A 27,234-nucleotide genomic window follows, 5' to 3' on the forward strand; every position below is an offset into this window, starting at 1 on the left:
TTCTTCTTCCCTCTCTTTGAACTGTTGAATGCAGAGAAACCCACTGTGATGCTCAGCTTTATGTGCTGAGCTGAGGGGGCGTGGTCTGAAAATGGATGTTTAAGACAAATGGACACACACACACACACACGCACACTCACACACACACGCACACGCACACAAACACTCACACACACACGCACTTAAACGCACACAAACACTCACTCACACACAAACACTCACACACACACTCACACGCACACGCACACACACACGCGCACACACACAAACACTCACACACTCACACACACAAAAACTCACACACACACACGCGCACACACACAAACACACACACACTCACACACACACAAACACTCACACACACACGCACACACACACAAACACTCACACACACACACAAACACTCACACACACACACACACTCACACGGATACAAACACTCACACACACACAAACACTCACACACACACTCACACACAAACACTCACACACACACACACACATACACACGCACATGCGCGCACACACACACGTGCACACACACAAAAACTCACACACACGCACTCACACACACACAAACACTCACACACAGACTCACACACAAACACTCACACATACACACACACACGCGCGCACACACACACATGCGCACACACACAAACACTCACACACGCACTCACACACACACAAACACTCACACACACACACTCACACACAAACACTCACACACACAAAAACACTCACACACAGACTCACACACAAACACTCACACTCACACACATACACACGCGCGCACACACACAAACACTCACACGCACTCACACACACAAACACTCACACACACACTCACACACAAACACTCACACATACACACACACACGCGCGCACACACACACATGCGCACACACACAAACACTCACACACACAAAAACACTCACACACAAACACTCACACACACACTCACACACACACAAACACTCACACACACACAAACACTCACACACAAACACTCACACACACAAAAACACTCACACACAGACTCACACACAAACACTCACACTCACACACATACACACGCGCGCACACACACGCGCACACACACAAACACTCACACACACACTCATACACAAAGACTCACACACACACACAAAGACTCACACACACACGCACTCACACGCATACAAACACTCACAAACACACTCACACACAAACACTCACACAAACACTCAAACACAGACTCACACACAAACACTCACACACACACAAACATACGCACACACAAAAACACTCACACACACACAAACACACACACACTCACACACACACAAACACTCACACACACACGCACACACACACAAACACTCACACACACACACAAACACTCACACACACACACACACTCACACGGATACAAACACTCACACACACACAAACACTCACACACACACTCACACACAAACACTCACACACACACACACACATACACACGCACATGCGCGCACACACACACGTGCACACACACAAAAACTCACACACACGCACTCACACACACACAAACACTCACACACAGACTCACACACAAACACTCACACATACACACACACACGCGCGCACACACACACATGCGCACACACACAAACACTCACACACGCACTCACACACACACAAACACTCACACACACACACTCACACACAAACACTCACACACAAAAACACTCACACACAGACTCACACACAAACACTCACACTCACACACATACACACGCGCGCACACACACGCGCACACAGACAAACACTCACACGCACTCACACACACAAACACTCACACACACACTCACACACAAACACTCACACATACACACACACACGCGCGCACACACACACATGCGCACACACACAAACACTCACACACGCACTCACACACACACAAACACTCACACACACACAAACACTCACACACAAACACTCACACACACAAAAACACTCACACACAGACTCACACACAAACACTCACACTCACACACATACACACGCGCGCACACACACGCGCACACACACAAACACTCACACACACACTCATACACAAAGACTCACACACACACACAAAGACTCACACACACACGCACTCACACGCATACAAACACTCACAAACACACTCACACACAAACACTCACACAAACACTCAAACACAGACTCACACACAAACACTCACACTCACACAAACACTCACACACACACAAACATACGCACACACACAAACACTCACACACACACAAACACACACACACTCACACACACACAAACACTCACACAGACAAACACTCACACACACACTCACACACAAACACTCACACACAAACACTCACACACACACTCACACACACACTCACACACAAACACTCACACACACTCACACACACAAACACACAAACACTCACACACACACACACTCACACACAAACACACAAACACTCACACACACACACACACACACAAACACTCACACTGACACACACATTGGTCAATGTCATGTCAATCACAAATGTAACAATCCAATCAGAGAACAGATGGGTTTGGCTGTCGGAGGGGTGCTTTTTTTGAACTGCAGGTCTTTGAAGGGAATAAATGCCCTTTTACATGCCAACCCAGCGTTTCCTTCATCACCACGAAGGAAAACAGTCTGTGGTTGTCCGAGTTTGGTGATTTTTGTGTCACAGGTCTACGTGTTTAATATAGGGACTTCCACAGCCTTTTCAACAGCGCTGCGGACCGTGGGGTGGGGGCGGGCAGTGTTTTGGAAATGACAGTCTTCATTACAAAGCTTTCTTCGTTATGAATTAGCATAGATGTTTTTATTGAACATTTGAAGAACTAGCAAAAAAAACAGAAACTCTTGTAGAGGACATAAAGTCAGAGATAGAAAAGACAAGGAACAGGTGCATCTAGTACAGGTAGAGCTGCTGCAAAAACCCACAGAGCCCAGCAGCCAGCAACAAATTCTGGATCCTTTGCTTTTAGTTAGCAATTAGCATTAGCAGCACATCCTGCTCCGATGTGAAAGGACTTTTATGCTGCGCACTGTGACTCACAGCAATGGTCCCGGGTCAGCCCTGACTTTGTGTTAAACTAATCCTAAAGTAATAATGGTATTTCTAACCACTGATATACCACAACTTTATCCTTTAAAACAGCTACTGAAAGTTAGGGGACCTAGCTGCTATCGGATATTTATATAGAGATCCTCCAGCTTCAACCTGTATTACCCTTCAAGGACCTGCAGTTCAAAAAAGCGCCCCTCCGACAGCCAAACCCATCTGTTCTCTGATTGGATTGTTACATTTGTGATTGACATGACATTGACCAATCAGATGAAAGGAAGAAAAATAGGGTCAAAATTCGTACTTGTAACTTGCAGGGTTTTTTTTGGCTCAGTCAACACACAAATCTTTTTTACGCACGCACAAATCTTTTTTACACATACAAATCTTTTTTACACACGCACAAATCTTTTTTACACATACAAATCTTTTTCACACACGCACAAATCTTTTTTACACATACAAATCTTTTTTACGCACGCACAAATTTTTTTTACACATACAAATCTTTTTTACGCACACACAAATTTTTTTTACACATACAAATCCTGATTTACAAGTACAAAATATTTATGACCACATTTTGAGCCCATACACACGCACACTCACACACACAAACACTCACACACACACACACACCCACAAACACACACACACTCACACACACACACACTCACACACAAAAACAATCACACACACAAGCACACACGCACATTCACAAACACTCACAAACACACACACACTCACACACACTCACACACACAATCACACACACACACGCACACACAAACACACACACACACACGCGCACACTCTCTCACACACACACACAAGCACACACACAAACACTCACACACACAAGCACACTCACACACTCTCACACACGCAAACACACACACACACGCACACACACAAACACTCACACACACAAGCACACTCACACACACACACACACACAAACACGCAAACACACACACACACGCACACACACAAACACTCACACACACACACACACACAAACACGCAAACACACACACACGCAAACACTCACACACACAAGCACACTCACACACACACACAAACACGCAAACACACACACACACGCACACACAAGCACACTCACACACACACACACACACACACAAACACGCAAACACACACACACACGCACACACACAAACACTCACACACACAAGCACACTCACACACACACACACACACACACACACACGCAAACACACACACACACGCACACACACAAACACTCACACACACAAGCACACTCACACACACACACACACACACACAAACACGCAAACACACACACACACGCACACACACACACACTCACACACACAAGAACACTCACACACACACACACACACACAAACACGCAAACACACACACACACACACACACAAGAACACTCACACACACACACACACACACACAAACACGCAAACACACACAAACACGCACACACACACACACTCACACACACAAGAACACTCACACACACACACACACACACAAACACGCAAACACACACACACACACGCACACACACAAACACTCACACACACAAGCACACTCACACACACACACACACACACACACACACACGCAAACACACACACACACGCACACACACAAACACTCACACACACAAACACACGCGCACACACACACACACACACTCACACACACACACTCACACACACAAACACTCACAAACACACACACTCACACACACACACACTCACACACACTCACACACACAAACACTCACACACACAAACACTCACACACACAAACATTCACAAACACACACACACTCACACAGACACACACACTCACACACACACTTTCACACATACACACTCACACACACGCACACTCACACACACAAACACTCACACACACAAACATTCACAAACACACACACACTCACACACACTTTCACACATACACACTCACACACACAAACACTCACACACACAAACACTCACATACACAAACATTCACAAACACACACACACTCACACACACACACACACACACACTCACACACACACTCACACACACACATACGCACACATACACGCACACACACACACACACACACACACACACACACACACACACGCGCACACACACACACACACACACACACACACACACACTGTAAATGTGTGCCACAGGAAGATTTACTGCCACAAATCCAAAGAAAAGCAGTAATCGCTCACACACTTCTAAACAAATTTTTTTATTATCCTGATCATGATTATTATGATTATGAAATCGTATCAATACTATGAACAAGCACAAGTTAAACCACGCCCACAAAATACAGCAGAGAGCCCCGTCTAGTGAGCCCAGAGTTATTTACTCCAAGAAATCTTTGAGGCTGAATCTCATTTACAGTCATTTTGAGTTACATTTAGAGCAGAAGTGACAACAAACACAACATATAACAAAAAAACAAAACAAAAAGAAAGAACACACAAATGAACACGAACATGTGACTCTGCAACAGCAGAGTGACATTAAAAACAGGTCTCCTCTCGATCTTTTGGTCTGTGTCACTGAAAATTTCAAATATACTTCAAAGGTTTCTAAAAACTGTGTTAGAGAAAAAAGGATAAAAAGGAGACAGTTGAAACAAATGAAAGAGCACTTCTGGAAGTAAATGATGACAAAAGACACAGTGTCCTAATATTTACAGACGTTGTCAACACAGTTTCACCAAAGGTTGCAAAACTATATCGCTGACAGTTTTTCCCAATCGAGCTGCCACAGAAATGCTGCTGCAGTTTTTTTTAAATTGTCATTGAAATTGAAAGCCTTTATTGTCCTAATACACAGTTTAAAGAAAGTGGAAACAGCTCTATAAAAGTGCACACATGCTTATAGCACATTATAAAAACTACACAATAATTTAAATATACACTTTTGCCTTCCATGAGACAGGTTTGCTTAATTGTTTTGCTTCGGTGGTTTCTTAAGCTCAGAAAGAGTTAAAACAAAATAATATATAATTATATAAGGTGACAACAGGCATGGGTAATTATTAGCTTTAAATGATTTCTTTGAACTTTTCCTTTTTCAGGGTGGAATTATTATACAACGTACATTATTAGTGTCTTTAAAAGTCACACAGTCACAAGTTTGCACACTAATGTTTTTTCTCGAGGAGTTTGAAGAGCACAACCAGCCTCGCTCCTCTCAGCCAAAACGAGCACAGTTATAAGAACAAGAACCTTTACAGAATATAGACCAGTGTTCAAACTGTAACATGCTACGGTTGTCCTTCTCTACCGGATCGGCTGGAACTTTCTTTTTGCGCCTTTCCAGCTTTGACAAAAGTCCAGCTGGGATAACCACATTTATCCCAGGAATATCTACAAGGTGACGTGTACCGTAAACCTACACATACAGATCAGTATCTAAGGTTTGACTCTCATCATCCACTGGAGCACAAACTGGGTGTCATCAGGACGCTACAACACAGAGCGAACACCATCCCCACAGACACAGCAGCCAGGGAGGCAGCAGAACATCAAGAAGGCCCTGAGTAAATGTGGTTATCCCAGCTGGACTTTTGTCAAAGCTGGGAAGGCTCCTAAAGAAAGCTCCAGCTGATCCTGGAGAGAAGGACAACCGCTGCCCAAGTGAAAACCTGTAGTGATCCCGTATATGTCAGGAGTATCGGAGCAGCTGAGACGCATTTTTTCTAAACACAGCATCTCTGTGACTTTCAAACCCAAAAACACGCTGCGCCAAAAATTGTTCGACCCCAAGGATCGGGTCCCCGACACAAACAGGGTAACATAGTGTATGCTGTGAAGTGCAGGAGGATTGCCAGGATTTATACATCGGGGAAACCAAACAACCTCTGGCAAAGAGGATGGCACAACACAGAAGAGCTACCTCGTCAGGCCAGGACTCTGCAGTCTATTTACACCTACAGGCCAGTGGACACTCTTTCAAGGATGAGGATGTAACATCCTGGACAGGGAGGAACGCTGGTTTGAGGGCGGAGTCAAGGAGGCCATTTATGTGAAAAGGGAAAGACCATCTCTGAATGGAGGAGGGGCCTAAGGGTACATTTGAGATGAGAGATAGCCTTTATTTGTCAGTTGCAGGTCTTTTGCCCACAACCAAGATGATAGACCTTGCCGACCGTACATACAATACACAAACATCACATTGGGGAGACAGGTCAGCCTAGGTAGCGAGGAAAAAAAACATCGAAATATGTAACACAAAAGGATAAAACAGGAATGCACAGATATCAACACACCATAGCACAATAAACACAGACAAGCAACATGGGAAAGAGTTCCAGTGTGTACATCTGATCTGGGACTGCTGCAATCTTTCGACTGCGCCTCCAACTGACCCGATGTCCACATCAGAGGGGAGGTAAGCGTTGGAGGTGGCGTTGGATCCGGGGTAGGGAGGGTGATGCGTCGGTGAGTGCTTATCAGTATCAGTATATGTATGTGTGTGCGTGTCCAGAGTTAAGCTGAGACAGTGTCCTTCGCCCTGCCAGGCTAAGTAAACAGCCAACCCAGGTGGCCTTGCATGGAATGGGAAGGAACAGACTAAACACAGTCGTTATCAGGGTGTTTTGTTCAGCTCCGGCCTTGTAGCTGGCACCGAGAGGGTATCCACATCAAGTGATGTTATTTTTTTACTTTAGTGCGAACAGCTCATATGAATTTCAAAGCAGTTCTACAGTCCAACACTGGTCCCGTTGGAGAGCCTTGAGCTTCGCCATACTTGCGTTCTGTGATGTTGTAATTTCTTGTGCTCAAGGAGCCGATTTCTGAGGACTCACGGCAGTGTGCCTCCCCGAGTTGTCATCCAATTTTGCGCCCAGAGATGTTATTCTGGGCTAGCCCTTCCGAGATGTATCCAGTCTGCAGTCAGAGATCTTATTCTGAGTATTCACAGCAGCCGTAGCCTCTCCAAGATCTTATCCGTGCTGACTCAATGAGCCCATTTTGAGAAACTCACGCCTCTCCCATCGTTCCAATCCCAGTGGGCAGCCTTGTGGGGGTTTGAACAGCCGGTTCCGCTTTCTTAATTCTTCGATAAGTCATGGCCAAGCCAGCTCTGATCAGCCAGAACCCTGTTACCATGGTTCCGAATAGGTAGATATCTTCAGCACTCAGGCTCACCCGAGCCCAGACTTCTCGTTGAGAAGGGGTGTCAATTGCATTTAGGGACCAGTTGATCCAATCCATAATTCCTCTTTTAGGTTTTAGAGAACAGACTGTGAGAGAGTGTTCCAGGGAAAAGTAATAAAAAACACGAGACTAGACAAGGACATAAGCAGGGAAGATAAGGGAGAGGAGAAAAAGTGCGTCTGCCTCCTCCATTTGTCACCATCTTACAATGCTGTAATTGCAGCCATTCCCCAACTCTCTGTGAATGGGACTCACGGACATTGATCAGTGGTTGTTGATCAATGGTCATGAGAATTTGCATAATTCAGATTAAGGAACTGACCTCACAGCCCATTGTTCCTTCAGTGGGCTGGTTTCAGTCATTATGCAAATGTACTGTTTATAAGATTGAAACCTGCAGTCAGCTGAGACTGAAGAAGTCACTTGAATGAGTGACGAAACGTTTCTCCCACCGACACAGGGATGACTTGGCTGACATGCGAGAAATGCTGATTGAAGAATGAGATGCCTTCCCACAGCAGTGTGTGACCAGCATGAGGAGGAGGTGCCAGGCTGCTGTGTTCGGTTCTTCCACACGCCTGTTTGTTAAACCGTTTCTAAAAGCTGAGTTATAATTTAGAATAAAGGAAGACTGCTTAAAAACATGAATGTGTATTTATGGGAGTGACTGATGACAAAAGACACAATGTCCTAATATTGACTGTGAAGGTTCTCAGTCATCCAGGTCATCGTAGTCAAAGGAGCTTGCAAAGAAAAGCATCTGGACTTCTTTAAGTTGCTTGAAGACGTTTCACCTCTCATCCGAGAAGCTTCTTCAGTTCTAAGGTCAAATGGTGGAGAGTCCCAGATTTAAACCTAGTGGGAGTTTCCCCCCACAGAGGGACAAAAGGACCCCCTGATGATCCTCTAATCGCCTGAGCCAAGGTGAGGAACTGGGTGTGGGTCCCAATCAGCCAGGGTTTCGGGTGAGCTCTTTGTGAAACCTGGCTCCACCTTATCATGCGAATTCCTGAGGTCAGATGGCCCAGGATGTGAGTGGGCGTTAAGGCGTCTGGGGAGGGAACTCAAAACTGGATTATAGATGGTGGAATGTTGGCGTCGTAAACCACCGCCTCTGTTCAAAGATGGTCGCTCACAGTGGACATAGATGCTTCTTTCACTCCTCTTTCAAACCATCTGTCCTCTCTGTCCAAAATGTGAACATTGGCATCATCAAAAGAGTGACCTTTGACCTTTAGATGCAAATGGACAGCTGAGTCTTGTCCTGTGGAGGTGGCTCTTCTGTGTTGTGCCATGCGCTTGTGAAGTGGCTGTTTGGTCTCTCCAATGTAGAGGTCTGGGCATTCCTCGCTGCACTGTACGGCATACACCACATTGTTAAGTTTGTGTTTTGGAGTTTTGTCTTTCGGGTGAACAAGTTTTTGTCTGAGTGTGTTGCTGGGTCTGAAATGCACCGGGATGTCATGCTTGGAGAAAACTCTCCTGAGTTTCTCTGATACACCGGCTACATAGGGGACGACAATGTTGTTGCGTCTGTCCTTCTTATCCTCCCTCGCTGGTGTCTGATCTTCTTTTCTGTGCCTCTTTGCTGACTTTAAGAACGCCCAATTATGATAACTGCATGTTTTGATTGCTTCCTTTACATGTGTGTGTTCCTTCTTTTTCCCTTCAGGCTTAGAGGGAACATGTTCTGCCCGGTGGTGTAGGGTCCTAATTACTCCAAGTTTGTGTTCCAGAGCCATCTTTGAACAGAGGCGGTGGTTTACGACGCCAACTTTCTGCCATCTATAATCCAGTTTTGAGTTCCCTCCCCAGACGCCTTAACGCCCACTCACATCCTGGGCCATCTGACCTCAGGAATTCGCATGATAAGGTGGGGCCAGGTTTCACTGATTGGGACCCACACCCAGTTTCACACCTTGGCTCAGACGATTAGAGGATCATCAGGGGGTCCTTTTGTCCCTCTTTGGGGGGGAAACTCCCACTAGGTTTAAATCTGGGACTCTCCACCATTTGACCTTAGAACTGAAGAAGCTTCTCGGATGAAGGTGAAATGTCTTCAAGCAACTTAAAGAAGTCCAGATGCTTTTCTTTGCAAGTCTTAATATTGACAAAGAATTGTTGTTGACACGTTCGTTTCACTAAAAGGTTGCAAAACAATACGGTTTACAGACATACAGATATGTCACCAGCTGCATGGTATTTTTGCCCAACTTCAGGCAGTTTCATTATATTGGTTTGCTTCAGTGGTTTCTTGGGCTAAGAAGAGTAAGACATATTACATATTAATTATGTGGGAAATATGTCCAGTGATTATTTAAAAACTATGTAAGGCTAAGGGGGTTAGGGTGCAAAGTGTTGAATTTATTTGGGATTTTCTTTAATTCACACAGGATCAAATTTGTATATATTCAGTTAGAATATTGATATAATGTGTGCATGAGGGTGGGAATGCATGTTTGTGTCTGTGTCTATATGTCAGGTCTGGTCTTACACTCCACCTCTCTGGGAACTCCCAGGCCCTCCAAAGCCTATCTCCCCTCACCACACTCCCTGCCGGTGACTGATGCCCTCAGGGGTCGGTGCATTGTTGGTTCTTGGTGTCTGGGGCTGGGCGCTCAGGTATGTACCAGCTCACTCCCGGTGACTACTTGGCGGGGGCTGTTGCCTGTTGCTCGGTCAGGCTTCTTCCGGGGCAAAGGGGGCCCGCGGGCCTCCGGCCTCTGGGCCTGCAGCTCGGTTCACTCTGGCACAGCTGGCTGCCGACGGGCACGCCACTGCAGCCCCCTCTGGCTTCTGCTCCATGGCTACAGGGTGACCCCTCATCTGGGGCTCTCAGCTCTTCCCAGGAGGGTGGCACGGATGCCCCTCCGGTGGTCCTCCTTGGGCTCTCGCACTCTGGGGCCTCTGGATGTCTGGGGCCTGGATCTCCTCCATGCCTGCTTCATGCCCTGGGGGCGGGGCTATGGCTCTCTACACCCTCTAGCAGACCAATACATGGGGAAACCTTTTGAATACAAGCGCGCTGATCCACACAGGTGTGCACACGGGTGTTCACTGTTCATAGACTTAAATCACACCTTTCTTGGCTGCTAATTCAAGGCACATTGTGCGCTGTCGGTCCTGCGTGCTGCACAACAACATTCAATATTTAGTATTTACTGCTGTTTACACTTAGCTAGATTAATGCGATGGTGTTGTGTTTAGTATGTTGCTCTGTTTTTTGCTTGTTTTCTCTTCTTTTTCTCTTAACAGGTGATCCAGAAGATATTTTTCTCTTATTTCTCTTTTTGTGTCCTTTCTCACTGTCCCTCTTACCTTCTGATTTTCTTTTCCTTCCTCTTTCTCTCTCCCTTTCCTTTCCCTCAGTCATGTCTGTCCCGTCTGTAACAACTGAAAATAAAATAAAATAAATAATAATAATAAAAAAATTGATATAATGTTATTATTATAAGAAGCCTTTACTGGGTTGTAAATTCTGTTTCACTGCTACATTGAAGCATTTAGTGACAGCACAAAGACCGAGAGTGTTACAGGGATGGAAGCTCGATGAAGTCAGCAAAGGGAGAGAGGAAAAAAAACAGATAAACGGGTAAGACTTTTAAAAAGCCGACAAAATTATAAAGCCAAGATAGTTTTACCCACATTCATTGATGACTTCAAATTCTCAATTTAGCATATGAATGAAATTAGCATTTAACAGGATTCACTCTAAGCATGGCTTGAACAGGTTGGCTGCAAAATATTTTCTCACAGGACTCTGCATACTGCTGCGGCCTGAAACCATGTGGTGAAGTTACACAAGTCAGCAAGTGAAGTAACACTTCAGATGTGATGCATGGAGGAACAGAGTGTTAGGAGTATGTGAGCCTGGAGTAAACATTTAAAGTCAATTTATTTTCTCTTTATCCTCTGACAGGATCAGGCATCTCAGTCCACGTCTTCGAAATAAATTATCAGCTCACCACAAGTTTTATCAGAATGTTTAAATGACATTAAAGCCTGGAGCACCTTATTTGTTTATGAGAGGGAGGCTGAGGTCCTGATACTCAGACTCAGTTGTTCCCACAATGCAACAAAATTGGACCTGTGGCCAATCACATCCTTCTGTTAAGCCCAGTGTAAAAATCAAAAAATAATTATCATGACGTAACACTGGACAAAGGGATTATTTTTGTTTTAAAGGTTTGAGGTTTGTATCAAATGAGGCTTTTTTAAAGGTTAAACCCTTCTTATATTTTACTTTTTAATTAATGTTTTTAATCACAACTTGACTATTGTACTGCCCTTTAGGTTGGTAAATCAGGCCTCCCTTTCACATCTTCATTGTTGTCGTTTTAATTATTAATTTTCTGGTTTTACCAGTATTACTGTGAACTGGGTTCAAGCGACACGTTACCCCAAAGTTAGAGAAAAGAGCCCCACCTAGTGGTGAAGCCCGAAAACTGAGTGCCTGTGCCACAGTGAGGGTCATGAAAGTAAAGATGTTAATGATGCCGCAATCCTCCGTGCTAGTCCCATGGGGAAAGAAGAAAGATACCCCTCCAAACTCGATTCATTTAAACAATACAGGAGATGCATGGATCTGGCTTTTATGCGTAGTCAACACTGAAGTTCATATTACTGCAGAGGGTACATAAAGCTGGATGCACATAGATTTCCTGCAAAAGACAACTACATGTAACTGACATGCAGTTTTTATACTCCACCATTAGGTGGCAGTCTCTGCTATATTTTCGGGGGCACTGTGTAAGTTCCACCAAATTCACAGCAATACTGGTAACAATGATAATTAATGATAACAATAATTATATAAAAACATCTACCTAAGGAGCTAAACTGGCTTTCAAGCAGTGGAATAAATGAACACATACATTTATGACTAACACAAGACTCGAGTGCTGCACTCTGTGCAGGACGGGTATTTTCTTCTTCCTCGGTCCTTTAATGAAAGGATTCGTTTGATCATATATACGTGTTTCTGTTTGTTCCCAAACTCTCTCACATGATTGGTTCAGTCTTGATTAAGTACCAAGAATCATAACATATATGAGGTGATTGACTGAAGTATTTACTTCAAATAAAAAGTACTCTTTCTTTTCTGAGTAACGATATTTATAAACTGTGTGATCGCGGCAACAGACACGAGAACTGTTGATCGAGTGCTGATATTGTTTCAAAGCCTGTGGTCAAATGATCATAAATAACCACGTGGAGGACACTGGGTGCAGACGTGTATATGACTGATACTTTCAGCCAATTTAACAAAAAGAAAGAAATGAATCAGGATTTGTGGAAGTAATCAATGACAAAAGACACAGTGTTGATGGAGGTGAATGTGTGAAGATCATGTCACTGAATCCTAAGGAAGAGGAGATCCTCAACATGTGAAGCTGTCAGTTGTTCTCATGTTCCTTTGTTTCTCATGAGTGAATATTCTCTGTGTTAATTTCTTCTGAAGAAAAGCTTTGTACAAGAAAATCTACAGCTGATCAAAAGAGTTGAAAAAAGCAGTGAAAATGTTTCTTAGGCCTCAAATTAGACTGTAACTGTAAACTCATGATATTAACGATGATACTTTGAAAGGTACAGTTTGAAACTGCAGTACAATCAAAGAAAAAGAGAGCAAATGTGTATTTTTTATTCATGCCTCCAGCTTTATTAGAGAGTAGAAAAAGATGTTTGTTTTTTTGGTTTTCAAGCAACAGTAATGCGAAATGAAGAAAAGAAGATTTTTTTTGTGTCTTTTTCAACAAACCACAAGCCTCATTTTCAGTTTCAGTTGGTTGTATATGAGCTGTTGAATCTGTCTGTTTGACAGTCTGAATAATCTCTCTGTTTCATATTACAATCATGGCTTTTGTGAGTACATAAAAATTGCTTCTCCCTGGTTTTACAGCAGCCACACTCATCTGCAACAACCAGGAGCACTCATGTCTGGGAGTTCTTAAAATCATTTGGAAAAATGATGATTAAATATAACCATGTTTCTGTCTGTTTGTGTGGTGAAAGATGGTAACATTTCAAACAGTGTTTCCAATTTTTTTTACAGTAGGTCTAAAATGTGGTTAAGAGGTCATCCCAACTTCTCTGCCATAAGATCATGTGGTGGACTAACCAAGTGCAGAATCTATAAAAAAAAAGTATAGCGCGCTGGCAGAAACTAAATTATTATAGGCTGTAAGAGGAACAATGAAATGATAAACTGAATAATGATCTACAGAGACAACGCTGATAGATGTAACATCAAATCATGCAGACTGATGCTGGTGGTTTCACACATTTAGAATAACTTCATCGTAGTTTTGATCCAGTACAGTTGTTTCCTTGAGATAAACGAGTAGACTCCAGGTTTTGTAACGATACCACAACCCTGTCCAAAAGAAGTGACTCCAACCAGTGCTCCATCGCACAGCAGCGGGCCTCCTGAATCCCCCTGCAGCAACAACAAACACATTCAATTCAATTTTATTTATATAGCGCCAAATCACAACAAAAGTCGCCTCAAGGCGCTTCATAGATACAGAGAAAAACCCAACAATCATATGACCCCCTATGAGCAAGCACTTTGGCGACAGTGGGAAGGAAAAACTCCCTTTTAACAGGAAGAAACCTCCGGCAGAACCAGGCTCAGGGAGGGGCGGCCATCTGCTGTGATTGGTTGGGGTGAGAGAAGGAAGACAGGATAAAGACATGCTGTGGAAGAGAGACAGAGATTAATAACAGATATGATTCAATACAGAGAGGTCTGTTAATACATAGTGAGTGAGAAAGGTGACTGGAAAGGAAAAACTCAATGCATCATGGGAATCCCCCGGCAGCCTACATCTATTGCAGCATAACTAAGGGAGGATTCAGGGTCACCTGGTCCAGCCCTAACTATATGCTTTAGCAAAAAGGAAAGTTTGAAGCCTAATCTTAAAAGTAGAGATAGTGTCTGTCTCCTGAATCCAAACTGGAAGCTGGTTCCACAGAAGAGGGGCCTGAAAACTGAAGGCTCTGCCTCCCATTCTACTTTTAAATACTCTAGGAACAACAAGTAGGCCTGCAGAGCGAGAGCGAAGTGCTCTAATAGGGTGATATGGTACTACAAGGTCATTAAGATAAGATGGGGCCTGATTATTTAAGACCTTGTATGTGAGGAGCAGGATTTTGAATTCAATTCTGGATTTAACAGGAAGCCAATGAAGGGAAGCCAAAACAGGAGAAATCTGCTCTCTTTCTAGTCCCTGTCAGGACTCTTGCTGCAGCATTTTGGATTAACTGAAGGCTTTTCAGTGAGTTTTTTGGACATCCTGATAATAATGAATTGCAGTAGTCCAGCCTGGAAGTAATAAATGCATGAACTAGTTTTTCACACATGACAGTGTTTCAGGTGTTGAGCTGAATGAACATTTACCTCAAACAAGGAAACATACATGGATTCTTCATACGTACCTGACAGGTATCAGCGACGTTTGTACCATCTGAACCAGCACATATCATGTCATCAGTGATAACAGGGTCATGGTTGTAATAATCACGAGAGTTGCACGTCTGTCTGTCCACCACAGTCACATTGGCAGACATGAGGACGTCTGATGTTTGGTGGTTTTCAGTTACTCCCCATCCAGCCACCAGACACGTGCTGCCAGCTGCCGGGTCTCTCACAGTGTTGCCCAACTCGAGCCACTGCACTTCCCTGGTTTTGCTCACCGGTTCTTTAAGCTGAAAAAAAGTTAAAAAGAATATCAGATATTGGTAATGAATCTCTCTACATTAACTACATTAAATAAACAGATATTTATAAAGAGTTGTAGCACCACTCATTTATTTCTAATATTTTGCTTGGAAAAATGCAATATGTGCAGTGATGAGTTGAAACGTGTCTATAAAGACATGGAAATACATTTTATATTTTAAAGAATGAAAATGTTTTAGTTAAGTAAGCAAAACCTGAGTTGGCTGTAGGAGGTACAGCAGGTTATCTACTAATCGAATGGTTTGGTGTTTGATCCCTGGTCTCTCCAGTCTGCATGTCAAGATACTGAACCCCACGATGCTCTCTGACGTTAGAGTGTGAGTGTGTGAGTGTTAGAAAGCACGTAAGCACAGAAAGATGTGTTTGGGTGAATAACCATGTTGTGTAACGCTCTGAGTGCTCAGGTAGAGTAGAAAGGTGCTAAATAAGAAGCAGTCCAGTTACGATTTACATCATTTGTATCAGACCCTGATATATCACCTTACCTTCAGCAACATGAGGTCATTGTCGTGCTTTGCACAACAGTAGCGAGGGTGAGGAAAACTTTTCTCGACGACTCTTTGATGCTTGGAACTTTCGTCTTTCGTTCTGGAGTGGGCTCCCAGGATCACCCAATAACTCCTGTAACAGAAAAAACAATCTGGTGATGAAGGTTTACATATTTAAAAGGTTAACAGGTCAGCGGCTTCTAAAACAGTCATCATAGTTCTTTATTATTGTGTATTACTACATATGGCTGGGTTATAGCTGTTACTGAGCTTTAGGTGAATCTGCGTTTTTTTTTCCTTCCAGCTGAATAAAGAAATTAAAATGTACATAAAATGTTTTAGATCAAGAAATGTATCAAATGTTTGATGTGTATGTAGCTGTGACTTCTGTGTTATTTTAAATGAGTGCAACACTTATATTTTGCTTGTTATTCCATCTTAAATGAAATTTCTAGAACACCTCTGTACAGATGTTGTGCTTACAAGAGAGTGAAAAATCAGCTTTAAATATTCTATATTCATCCTCTCCATTCAATGTAATTAGCTTTGCATGTATAATTATAGCAGCGTTTACAGAAAGCACGTTTCTGCTGCTCTGGCCCTGATCTCATTCTTTCACTAACTACTCAGAGCTCGTGACCTCTGGGTAGTTACTGAAGGAATAATAGTCTGTTGAAAATAAATACTACATTATTTTTAAAATTGAGGAAAATAAGACCTCAGATTCTTACCCAGTGCAGTGGGCAGCTGTCAGCACCCACTGTGGATGGATTAATGTCCCTCCACACAAAGAATTAGTCACAGTTCTCAGATAGGCCATGTAAGGCAGTGAGTGCGGCTTGACTTCTTTCCCATTAATAATCTCAGACCCACGACCTGAAACAGAAACAAAATATCCAGACACATAAATCAGCTGATGATCAAGTGAAGAACAGATGAGTGAAACAAACACCTGAAGGAGATCAGCAGTGTGACTTTGCATTACGCTTAATATGAACATTAAAAATTTAAAATTACAGTGGAAAACATCTCTCACCTGGCTGGATGATGAAGAGGAGCACACATGAGATGAGAAGACTGAAATTCTTCAGGCAGGACATTTCTTCTTCCCTCTCTTTGATCTGTTGAATGCAGAGAAACCCACTGTGATGCTCAGCTTTATGTGCTGAGCTGAGGGGGCGTGGTCTGAAAATGGATGTTTAAGACAAATGGACACACACACACGCACACTCACACACGCACTCAAACGCACACAAACACTCACTCACACACACACTCACACGCACACGCGCGCACACACACACACACACGCACACACGCGCACACACACAAACACTCACACACACACAAACACTCACACACACACAAAGACTCACACACACACACAAACACTCACACACACACACGCACTCACACGGATACAAACACTCACACACACACACAAACACTCACACACACACAAACACTCACACACACACACGCACTCACACGGATACAAACACTCACACACACACACAAACACACACACACACACACACAAACACTCACACACACACAAACACTCACACACATACACACGCACATGCGCGCACACACACACGTGCACACACACAAAAACTCACACACGCACTCACACACACACAAACACTCACACACAGACAAACACTCACACACAGACTCACACACAAACACTCACACTCACACACATACACAAAGACTCACACACACACACACACACAAAGACTCACACACACACCCACTGACACGCATACAAACACTCACAAACACACTCACACACAAACACTCACACAAACACTCAAACACACACTCACACACAAACACTCACACTCACACAAACACTCACACACACACAAACATACAAACACTCACACACACACAAACACACACACACACACACAAACACACACACACACACTCACACAGACAAACACTCACACACACACTCACACACAAACACTCACACAAACACTCACACACAAACACACACACAAACACACACACAAACACACACACAAACACACACACAAACACACACACAAACACACACACACACACACAAACACACACACAAACACACACACACACAGACAAACACTCACACACACACTCACACACAAACACTCACACTCACACAAACATACGCACACACACAAACACACACACACACAAACACACACAAACACACACACACACACACACACACACAAACACTCACACACACACAAACACACACACACACACACAAACACTCACACACACACTCACACACAAACACTCACACACACTCAAACACACAAACACTCACACACACAAACACTCACACACACACACACACACACACACACACACACACACACACTCACACACAAACACTCACACACAAACACACACACAAACACACACACACACACACAAACACTCACACACACACAAACACACACACACACACACAAACACTCACACACACACTCACACACAAACACTCACACACACACTCACACACAAACACTCACACACACACTCACACACAAACACTCACACACACTCAAACACACAAACACTCACACACACAAACACACACACACACTCACACACAAACACACAAACACTCACACACACACACACACACACATTGGTCAATGTCATGTCAATCACAAATGTAACAATCCAATCAGAGAACAGATGGGTTTGGCTGTCGGAGGGGCGCTTTTTTTGAACTGCAGGTCTTTGAAGGGAATAAATGCCCTTTTACATGCCAACCCAGCGTTTCCTTCATCACCACGAAGGAAAACAGTCTGTGGTTGTCCGAGTTTGGTGATTTTTTTGTCACAGGTCTACGTGTTTAATATAGGGACTTCCACAGCCTTTTCAACAGCGCTGCGGACCGTGGGGTGGGGGCGGGCAGTGTTTTGGAAATGACAGTCTTCATTACAAAGCTTTCTTCGTTATGAATTAGCATAGATGTTTTTATTGAACATTTGAAGAACTAGCAAAAAAAACAAACTCTTGTAGAGGACATAAAGTCAGAGATAGAAAAGACAAGGAGCAGGTGCATCTAGTACAGGTAGAGCTGCTGCAAAAACCCACAGAGCCCAGCAGCCAGCAACAAATTCTGGATCCTTTGCTTTTAGTTAGCAATTAGCATTAGCAGCACATCCTGCTCCGATGTGAAAGGACTTTTATGCTGCGCACTGTGACTCACAGCAATGGTCCCGGGTCAGCCCTGACTTTGTGTTAAACTAATCCTAAAGTAATAATGGTATTTCTAACCACTGATATACCACAACTTTATCCTTTAAAACAGCTACTGAAAGTTAGGGGACCTAGCTGCTATCGGATATTTATATAGAGATCCTCCAGCTTCAACCTGTATTACCCTTCAAGGACCTGCAGTTCAAAAAAAAAAGCGCCCCTCCGACAGCCAAACCCATCTGTTCTCTGATTGGATTGTTACATTTGTGATTGACATGACATTGACCAATCAGATGAAAGGAAGAAAAATAGGGTCAAAATTCGTACTTGTAACTTGCAGGGTTTTTTTTGGCTAAGTCAACACACAAATCTTTTTTACGCACACACAAATTTTTTTTTTTTTTTTTTTTTTTTTTTTACACATACAAATCCTGATTTACAAGTACAAAATATTTATGACCACATTTTGAGCCCATACACACGCACACTCACACACTCGCACACACATACACACACGGTAAATGTGTGCCACAGGAAGATTTACTGCCACAAATCCAAAGAAAAGCAGTAATCGCTCACACACTTCTACACAAAGTGTTTTATTATCCTGATCATGATTATTATAATTATGAAATCGTATCAATACTATGAACAAGCACAAGTTAAACCACGCCCACAAAATACAGCAGAGAGCCCCGTCTAGTGAGCCCAGAGTTATTTACTCCAAGAAATCTTTGAGGCTGAATCTCATTTACAGTCATGTTGAGTTACATTTAGAGCAGAAGTGACAACAAACACAACATATAACAAAAAAACAAAACAAAAAGAAAGAACACACAAATGAACACGAACATGTGACTCTGCAACAGCAGAGTGACATTAAAAACAGTTCTCCTCTCGATCTTTTGGTCTGTGTCACTGAAAATTTCAAATATACTTCAAAGGTTTCTAAAAACTGTGTTAGAGAAAAAAGGATAAAAAGGAGACAGTTGAAACAAATGAAAGAAACCAGCAGACGACACTCGAGGCTGGACGGGCGACTCGGGCCCCCCAGCTGACGACACTTGTGGCTGGCTGGGTTCTCCCGAACCCCCAGCTGACGACACTTGTGGCTGGCTGGGTTCTCCCGAACCCCCAGCAGATGAAACCTGAGGCTGGACGGGCTCCTCCGGCCCTCCAGCTGAGATAGATGGTTGAATGGATCCCTCTGGTCCTCCAGCAGAGGACAGGGGCAGAGGGGTGAACTCACTGGAGCTCTCAGCAGGGGATGACGGCTGAGACTGCTCAGTAAAGTCCTCTAGTGAAGTTGCTGGTGCTGGCATCTTGACCTCTAGGGGTCCAGAGTTGGCTGGTGGCTGACACCCAGCCTCTGGGGAGGCCCTAGAGGGAGCAACTGCCTCTGAGACGGCCAGCTTAAGTGAACCAGCTAACGTTTGTATGAAGTGTGTTCCCTGCTTGTAATGAGGCTGTGAGGATGATGACTGAGTGAATGAGTGGGTAGGCTGCTGAGCTAGTGGCAACTGAACTGAGGGCAGCGCGGCTGCTGACTGAACTGAGGGCAGCGCGGCTGCTGACTGAACTGAGGGCAGCGCGGCTGCTGACTGAACTGAGGGCAGCGCGGCTGCTGACTGAACTGAGGGCAGCGCGGCTGCTGACTGAACTGAGGGCAGCGCGGCTGCTGACTGAACTGAGGGCAGCGCGGCTGCTGACTGAACTGAGGGCAGCGCGGCTGCTGACTGAACTGAGGGCAGCGCGGCTGCTGACTGAACTGAGGGCAGCGCGGCTGCTGACTGAACTGAGGGCAGCGCGGCTGCTGACTGAACTGAGGGCAGCGCGGCTGCTGACTGAACTGAGGGCAGCGCGGCTGCTGACTGAACTGAGGGCAGCGCGGCTGCTGACTGAACTGAGGGCAGCGCGGCTGCTGACTGAACTGAGGGCAGCGCGGCTGCTGACTGAACTGAGGGCAGCGCGGCTGCTGACTGAACTGAGGGCAGCGCGGCTGCTGACTGAACTGAGGGCAGCGCGGCTGCTGACTGAACTGAGGGCAGCGCGGCTGCTGACTGAACTGAGGGCAGCGCGGCTGCTGACTGAACTGAGGGCAGCGCGGCTGCTGACTGAACTGAGGGCAGCGCGGCTGCTGACTGAACTGAGGGCAGCGCGGCTGCTGACTGAACTGAGGGCAGCGCGGCTGCTGACTGAACTGAGGGCAGCGCGGCTGCTGACTGAACTGAGGGCAGCGCGGCTGCTGACTGAACTGAGGGCAGCGCGGCTGCTGACTGAACTGAGGGCAGCGCGGCTGCTGACTGAACTGAGGGCAGCGCGGCTGCTGACTGAACTGAGGGCAGCGCGGCTGCTGACTGAACTGAGGGCAGCGCGGCTGCTGACTGAACTGAGGGCAGCGCGGCTGCTGACTGAACTGAGGGCAGCGCTACAGGCCTGGCGTTTGACTGGGATGGAAGTGAGGATGGGGCAATTGAGCAGACACTGTCATAAACATGGAACGAGGGTTCAGAACAGGCAGTCTTAGAAGCTATGGCCATGGGTGAGAAATCATAGTTATCCTCAGTAAAAACACAAAAAATTGCCCCAGAAACAACAGTCACACAATCTGATGCAGCAGAAAAAGTGTCCCTTTCACTCACCACAGCCGACTGCTTACATGTCCTTACATCCGGCTGTGGGGTGCCGCGCCGGCGGTGCGAACGTCGCTTTCCTCTTGGAGACGGCTCCGACGGACCGGGTAATTCCTCGTCCGGCGGGTCGGACGGCACGTCCTCCATTGAAGCGAGTGGGCGAGCGGTAGCGGCGGGAGGGTGAAGGTGAAGCTCGTGAAGAACAAAATTCTGTACGAGCGGGTGCAGTGAGTCTAATAACCAGGGGTAACAGGAAATAAGGTGTTGTAGGTCGGCTTCCACAGTGTAAAGAGACGTTTCTCCCTCATGCTCTAACCACTGGTTGATTAATATAGAAACAGAGTCGATAACGGCCTCCTGAAGCTCCCTGGGTGGGCTGAATGCCGCTGGATCCATATCTGGCTGGTCCGTACTGTCACGGCGAGAGAGAGGAGCCGTGTGGAAAATAAAGGAGGATCCAAATGCAGGCACTTGTAAAGGTGTGATGGTGGTTTATTAAACACAAACTAAAAATGGACAAAAGGCGAACCGAACAAAGACTAAACTATACTGGGAACAAACTGAATACAGAACACGAACCTGAACATGAACGAGAACGAGCAGAAACGGATTGACAGCAGGGAACACACAGATGAAACATGGTGGGAACGCAGACGGACCAGCAACTACAAACACAGAAGACACGACTTAAATACACTCAGAAAATCACAGGGAGATTACACACAGGTGGGAGACACAGCTGGGAATCATTAACGGGACGAGAGGTAAAACTGAACACACTCACATGAGACACAGACCTTCACAATAAAACAGGAACAAGAAACCATCACACTAAGACGCAGACTCGACATTGAGAGACAGACAGAAAATGACACATGGAACTAGACATACTAAGCAGACACAACCGAAGAGCAAATCCTAAACATGAAACCCTAATAATAAACATAATCGACATCATCAACACAAGAGAGCAAGAAAACAATCCCTGATGGAAAATTAAACCAAAACATTATGAACTCAAAATACTGGGTAGAAACTGACCCAGAACCGTGACAGAAAGAGCACTTCTGGAAGTAAATGATGACAAAAGACACAGTGTCCTAATATTTACAGACGTTGTCAACACAGTTTCACCAAAGGTTGCAAAACTATATCGCTGACAGTTTTTCCCAACCGAGCTGCCACAGAAATGCTGCTGCAGTTTTTTTTAAATTGACATTGAAATTGAAAGCCTTTATTGTCCTAATACACAGTTTAAAGAAAGTGGAAACAGCTCTATAAAAGTGCACACATGCTTATAGCACATTATAAAAACTACACAATAATTTAAATATACACTTTTGCCTTCCATGAGACAGGTTTGCTTAATTGTTTTGCTTCGGTGGTTTCTTAAGCTCAGAAAGAGTTAAAACAAAATAATATATAATTATATAAGGTGACAACAGGCATGGGTAATTATTAGCTTTAAATTATTTCTTTGAACTTTTCCTTTTTCAGGGTGGAATTATTATACAACGTACATTATTAGTGTCTTTAAAAGTCACACAGTCACAAGTTTGCACACTAATGTTTTTTCCTCGAGGAGTTTGAAGAGCACAACCAGCCTCGCTCCTCTCAGCCAAAACGAGCACAGTTATAAGAACAAGAACCTTTACAGAATATAGACCAGTGTTCAAACTGTAACATGCTACGGTTGTCCTTCTCTACCGGATCGGCTGGAACTTTCTTTTTGCGCCTTTCCAGCTTTGACAAAAGTCCAGCTGGGATAACCACATTTATCCCAGGAATATCTACAAGGTGACGTGTACCGTAAACCTACACATACAGATCAGTATCTAAGGTTTGACTCTCATCATCCACTGGAGCACAAACTGGGTGTCATCAGGACGCTACAACACAGAGCGAACACCATCCCCACAGACACAGCAGCAGGGGAGGCAGCAGAACATCAAGAAGGCCCTGAGTAAATGTGGTTATCCCAGCTGGACTTTTGTCAAAGCTGGGAAGGCTCCTAAAGAAAGCTCCAGCTGATCCTGGAGAGAAGGACAACCGCTGCCCAAGTGAAAACCTGTAGTGATCCCGTATATGTCAGGAGTATCGGAGCAGCTGAGACGCATTTTTTCTAAACACAGCATCTCTGTGACTTTCAAACCCAAAAACACGCTGCACCAAAAATTGTTCGACCCCAAGGATCGGGTCCCCGACACAAACAGGGTAACATAGTGTACGCTGTGAAGTGCAGGAGGATTGCCAGGATTTATACATCGGGGAAACCAAACAACCTCTGGCAAAGAGGATGGCACAACACAGAAGAGCTACCTCGTCAGGCCAGGACTCTGCAGTCTATTTACACCTACAGGCCAGTGGACACTCTTTCAAGGATGAGGATGTAACATCCTGGACAGGGAGGAACGCTGGTTTGAGGGCGGAGTCAAGGAGGCCATTTATGTGAAAAGGGAAAGACCATCTCTGAATGGAGGAGGGGCCTAAGGGTACATTTGAGATGAGAGATAGCCTTTATTTGTCAGTTGCAGGTCTTTTGCCCACAACCAAGATGACAGACCTTGCCGACCGTACATACAATACACAAACATCACATTGGGGAGACAGGTCAGCCTAGGTAGCGAGGAAAAAAAACATCGAAATGTGTAACACAAAAGGATAAAACAGGAATGCACAGATATCAACACACCATAGCACAATAAACACAGACAAGCAACATGGGAAAGAGTTCCAGTGTGTACATCTGATCTGGGACCGCTGCAATCTTTCGACTGCGCCTCCAACTGACCCGATGTCCACATCAGAGGGGAGGTAAGCGTTGGAGGTGGCGTTGGATCCGGGGTAGGGAGGGTGATGTGTCGGTGAGTGCTTATCAGTATCAGTATATGTATGTGTGTGCGTGTCCAGAGTTCAGCTGAGACAGTGTCCTTCGCCCTGCCAGGCTAAGTAAACAGCCAACCCAGGTGGCCTTGCATGGAATGGGAAGGAACAGACTAAACACAGTCGTTATCAGGGTGTTTTGTTCAGCTCCGGCCTTGTAGCTGGCACCGAGAGGGTATCCACATCAAGTGATGTTATTTTTTTACTTTAGTGCGAACAGCTCATATGAATTTCAAAGCAGTTCTACAGTCCAACACTGGTCCCGTTGGAGAGCCGTGAGCTTTGCCATACTTGCGTTCTGTGATGTTGTCATTTCTTGTGCTCAAGGAGCCGATTTCTGAGGACTCACGGCAGTGTGCCTCCCCGAGATGTCATCCAATTTTGCGCCCAGAGATGTTATTCTGGGCTAGCCCTTCCGAGATGTATCCAGTCTGCAGTCAGAGATCTTATTCTGAGTATTCACAGCAGCCGTAGCCTCTCCAAGATCTTATCCGTGCTGACTCAATGAGCCCATTTTGAGAAACTCACGCCTCTCCCATCGTTCCAATCCCAGCGGGCAGCCTTGTGGGGGTTTGAACAGCCGGTTCCGCTTTCTTAATTCTTCGATAAGTCATGGCCAAGCCAGCTCCGATCAGCCAGAACCCTGTTACCATGGTTCCAAATAGGTAGATATCTTCAGCACTCAGGCTCACCCGAGCCCAGACTTCTCGTTGAGAAGGGGTGTCAATTGCATTTAGGGACCAGTTGATCCAATCCATAATTCCTCTTTTAGGTTTTAGAGAACAGACTGTGAGAGAATGTTCCAGGGAAAAGTAATAAAAAACACGAGACTAGACAAGGACATAAGCAGGGAAGATAAGGGAGAGGAGAAAAAGTGCGTCCGCCTCCTCCATTTGTCACCATCTTACAATGCTGTAATTGCAGCCATTCCCCAACTCTCTGTGAATGGGACTCACGGACATTGATCAGTGGTTGTTGATCAATGGTCATGAGAATTTGCATAATTCAGATTAAGGAACTGACCTCACAGCCCATTGTACCTTCAGTGGGCTGGTTTCAGTCATTATGCAAATGTACTGTTTATAAGATTGAAACCTGCAGTCAGCTGAGACTGAAGAAGTCACTTGAATGAGTGACGAAACGTTTCTCCCACTGACACAGGGATGACTTGGCTGACATGCGAGAAATGCTGATTGAAGAATGAGATGCCTTCCCACAGCAGTGTGTGACCAGCATGAGGAGGAGGTGCCAGGCTGCTGTGTTCGGATCTTCCACACGCCTGTTTGTTAAACCGTTTCTAAAAGCTGAGTTATAATTTAGAATAAAAGAAGACTGCTTAAAAACATGAACGTGTATTTATGGAAGTGACTGATGACAAAAGACACAATGTCCTAATATTGACTGTGAAGGTTCTCAGTCATCCAGGTCATCGTAGTCAAAGGAGCTTGCAAAGAAAAGCATCTGGACTTCTTTAAGTTGCTTGAAGACGTTTCACCTTCATCCGAGAAGCTTCTTCAGTTCTAAGGTCAAATGGTGGAGAGTCCCAGATTTAAACCTAGTGGGAGTTTCCCCCCACAGAGGGACAAAAGGACCCCCTGATGATCCTCTAATTGCCTGAGCCAAGGTGTGGAACTGGGTGTGGGTCCCAATCAGCCAGGGTTTCAGGTGAGCTCATTGTGAAACCTGGCCCCACCTTATCATGCGAATTCCTGAGGTCAGATGGCCCAGGATGTGAGTGGGCGTTAAGGCGTCTGGGGAGGGAACTCAAAACTGGATTATAGATGGCAGAGAGTTGGCGTCGTAAACCACCGCCTCTGTTCAAAGATGGTCGCTCACAGTCGACATAGATGGCTTCTTTCACTCCTCTTTCAAACCATCTGTCCTCTCTGTCCAAAATGTGAACATTGGCATCATCAAAAGAGTGACCTTTGACCTTTAGATGCAGATGGACAGCTGAGTCTTGTCCTGTGGAGGTGGCTCTTC

The 27,234-nt window shown here is 44.9% G+C and overlaps 1 protein-coding gene across 1 annotated transcript; it reads right to left on the reverse strand.

The window, feature by feature from the left end:
• Positions 1–14,576: 14,576 nt before the first annotated feature.
• LOC148100354 (granzyme K-like) lies at positions 14,577–17,625 on the reverse strand. Its single transcript, XM_087849544.1, has 5 exons — positions 17,559–17,625; positions 17,254–17,398; positions 16,520–16,655; positions 15,731–16,000; positions 14,577–14,729 (listed from the first exon to the last, which is right to left on the reverse strand). The coding sequence occupies exons 1-5, from the start codon at positions 17,620–17,622 to the stop codon at positions 14,577–14,579; spliced, it is 768 nt and encodes a 255-aa protein (XP_087705670.1). The 5' UTR covers positions 17,623–17,625.
• Between the last annotated feature and the right edge of the window lie 9,609 nt (positions 17,626–27,234).

The sequence above is a fragment of the Neolamprologus brichardi genome, chromosome 12, assembly GCF_056152115.1.
Source record: "Neolamprologus brichardi isolate AB-2024 chromosome 12, ASM5615211v1, whole genome shotgun sequence".
Lineage (NCBI taxonomy): Eukaryota > Metazoa > Chordata > Actinopteri > Cichliformes > Cichlidae > Neolamprologus > Neolamprologus brichardi.

Coding starts and splice junctions, on each gene's coding strand:
- LOC148100354 (XM_087849544.1), bottom strand. CDS start 17,622: ATGTCCTGCCTGAAGAATTTCAGTCTTCTCATCTCATGTGTGCTCCTC. Junction 16,656..17,253: donor ACAGCTGCCCACTGCACTGG/GTAAGAATCTGA, acceptor TTTCTGTTACAG/GAGTTATTGGGTGATCCTGG. Junction 14,730..15,730: donor ACGTCGCTGATACCTGTCAG/GTACGTATGAAG, acceptor TTGTTGCTGCAG/GGGGATTCAGGAGGCCCGCT.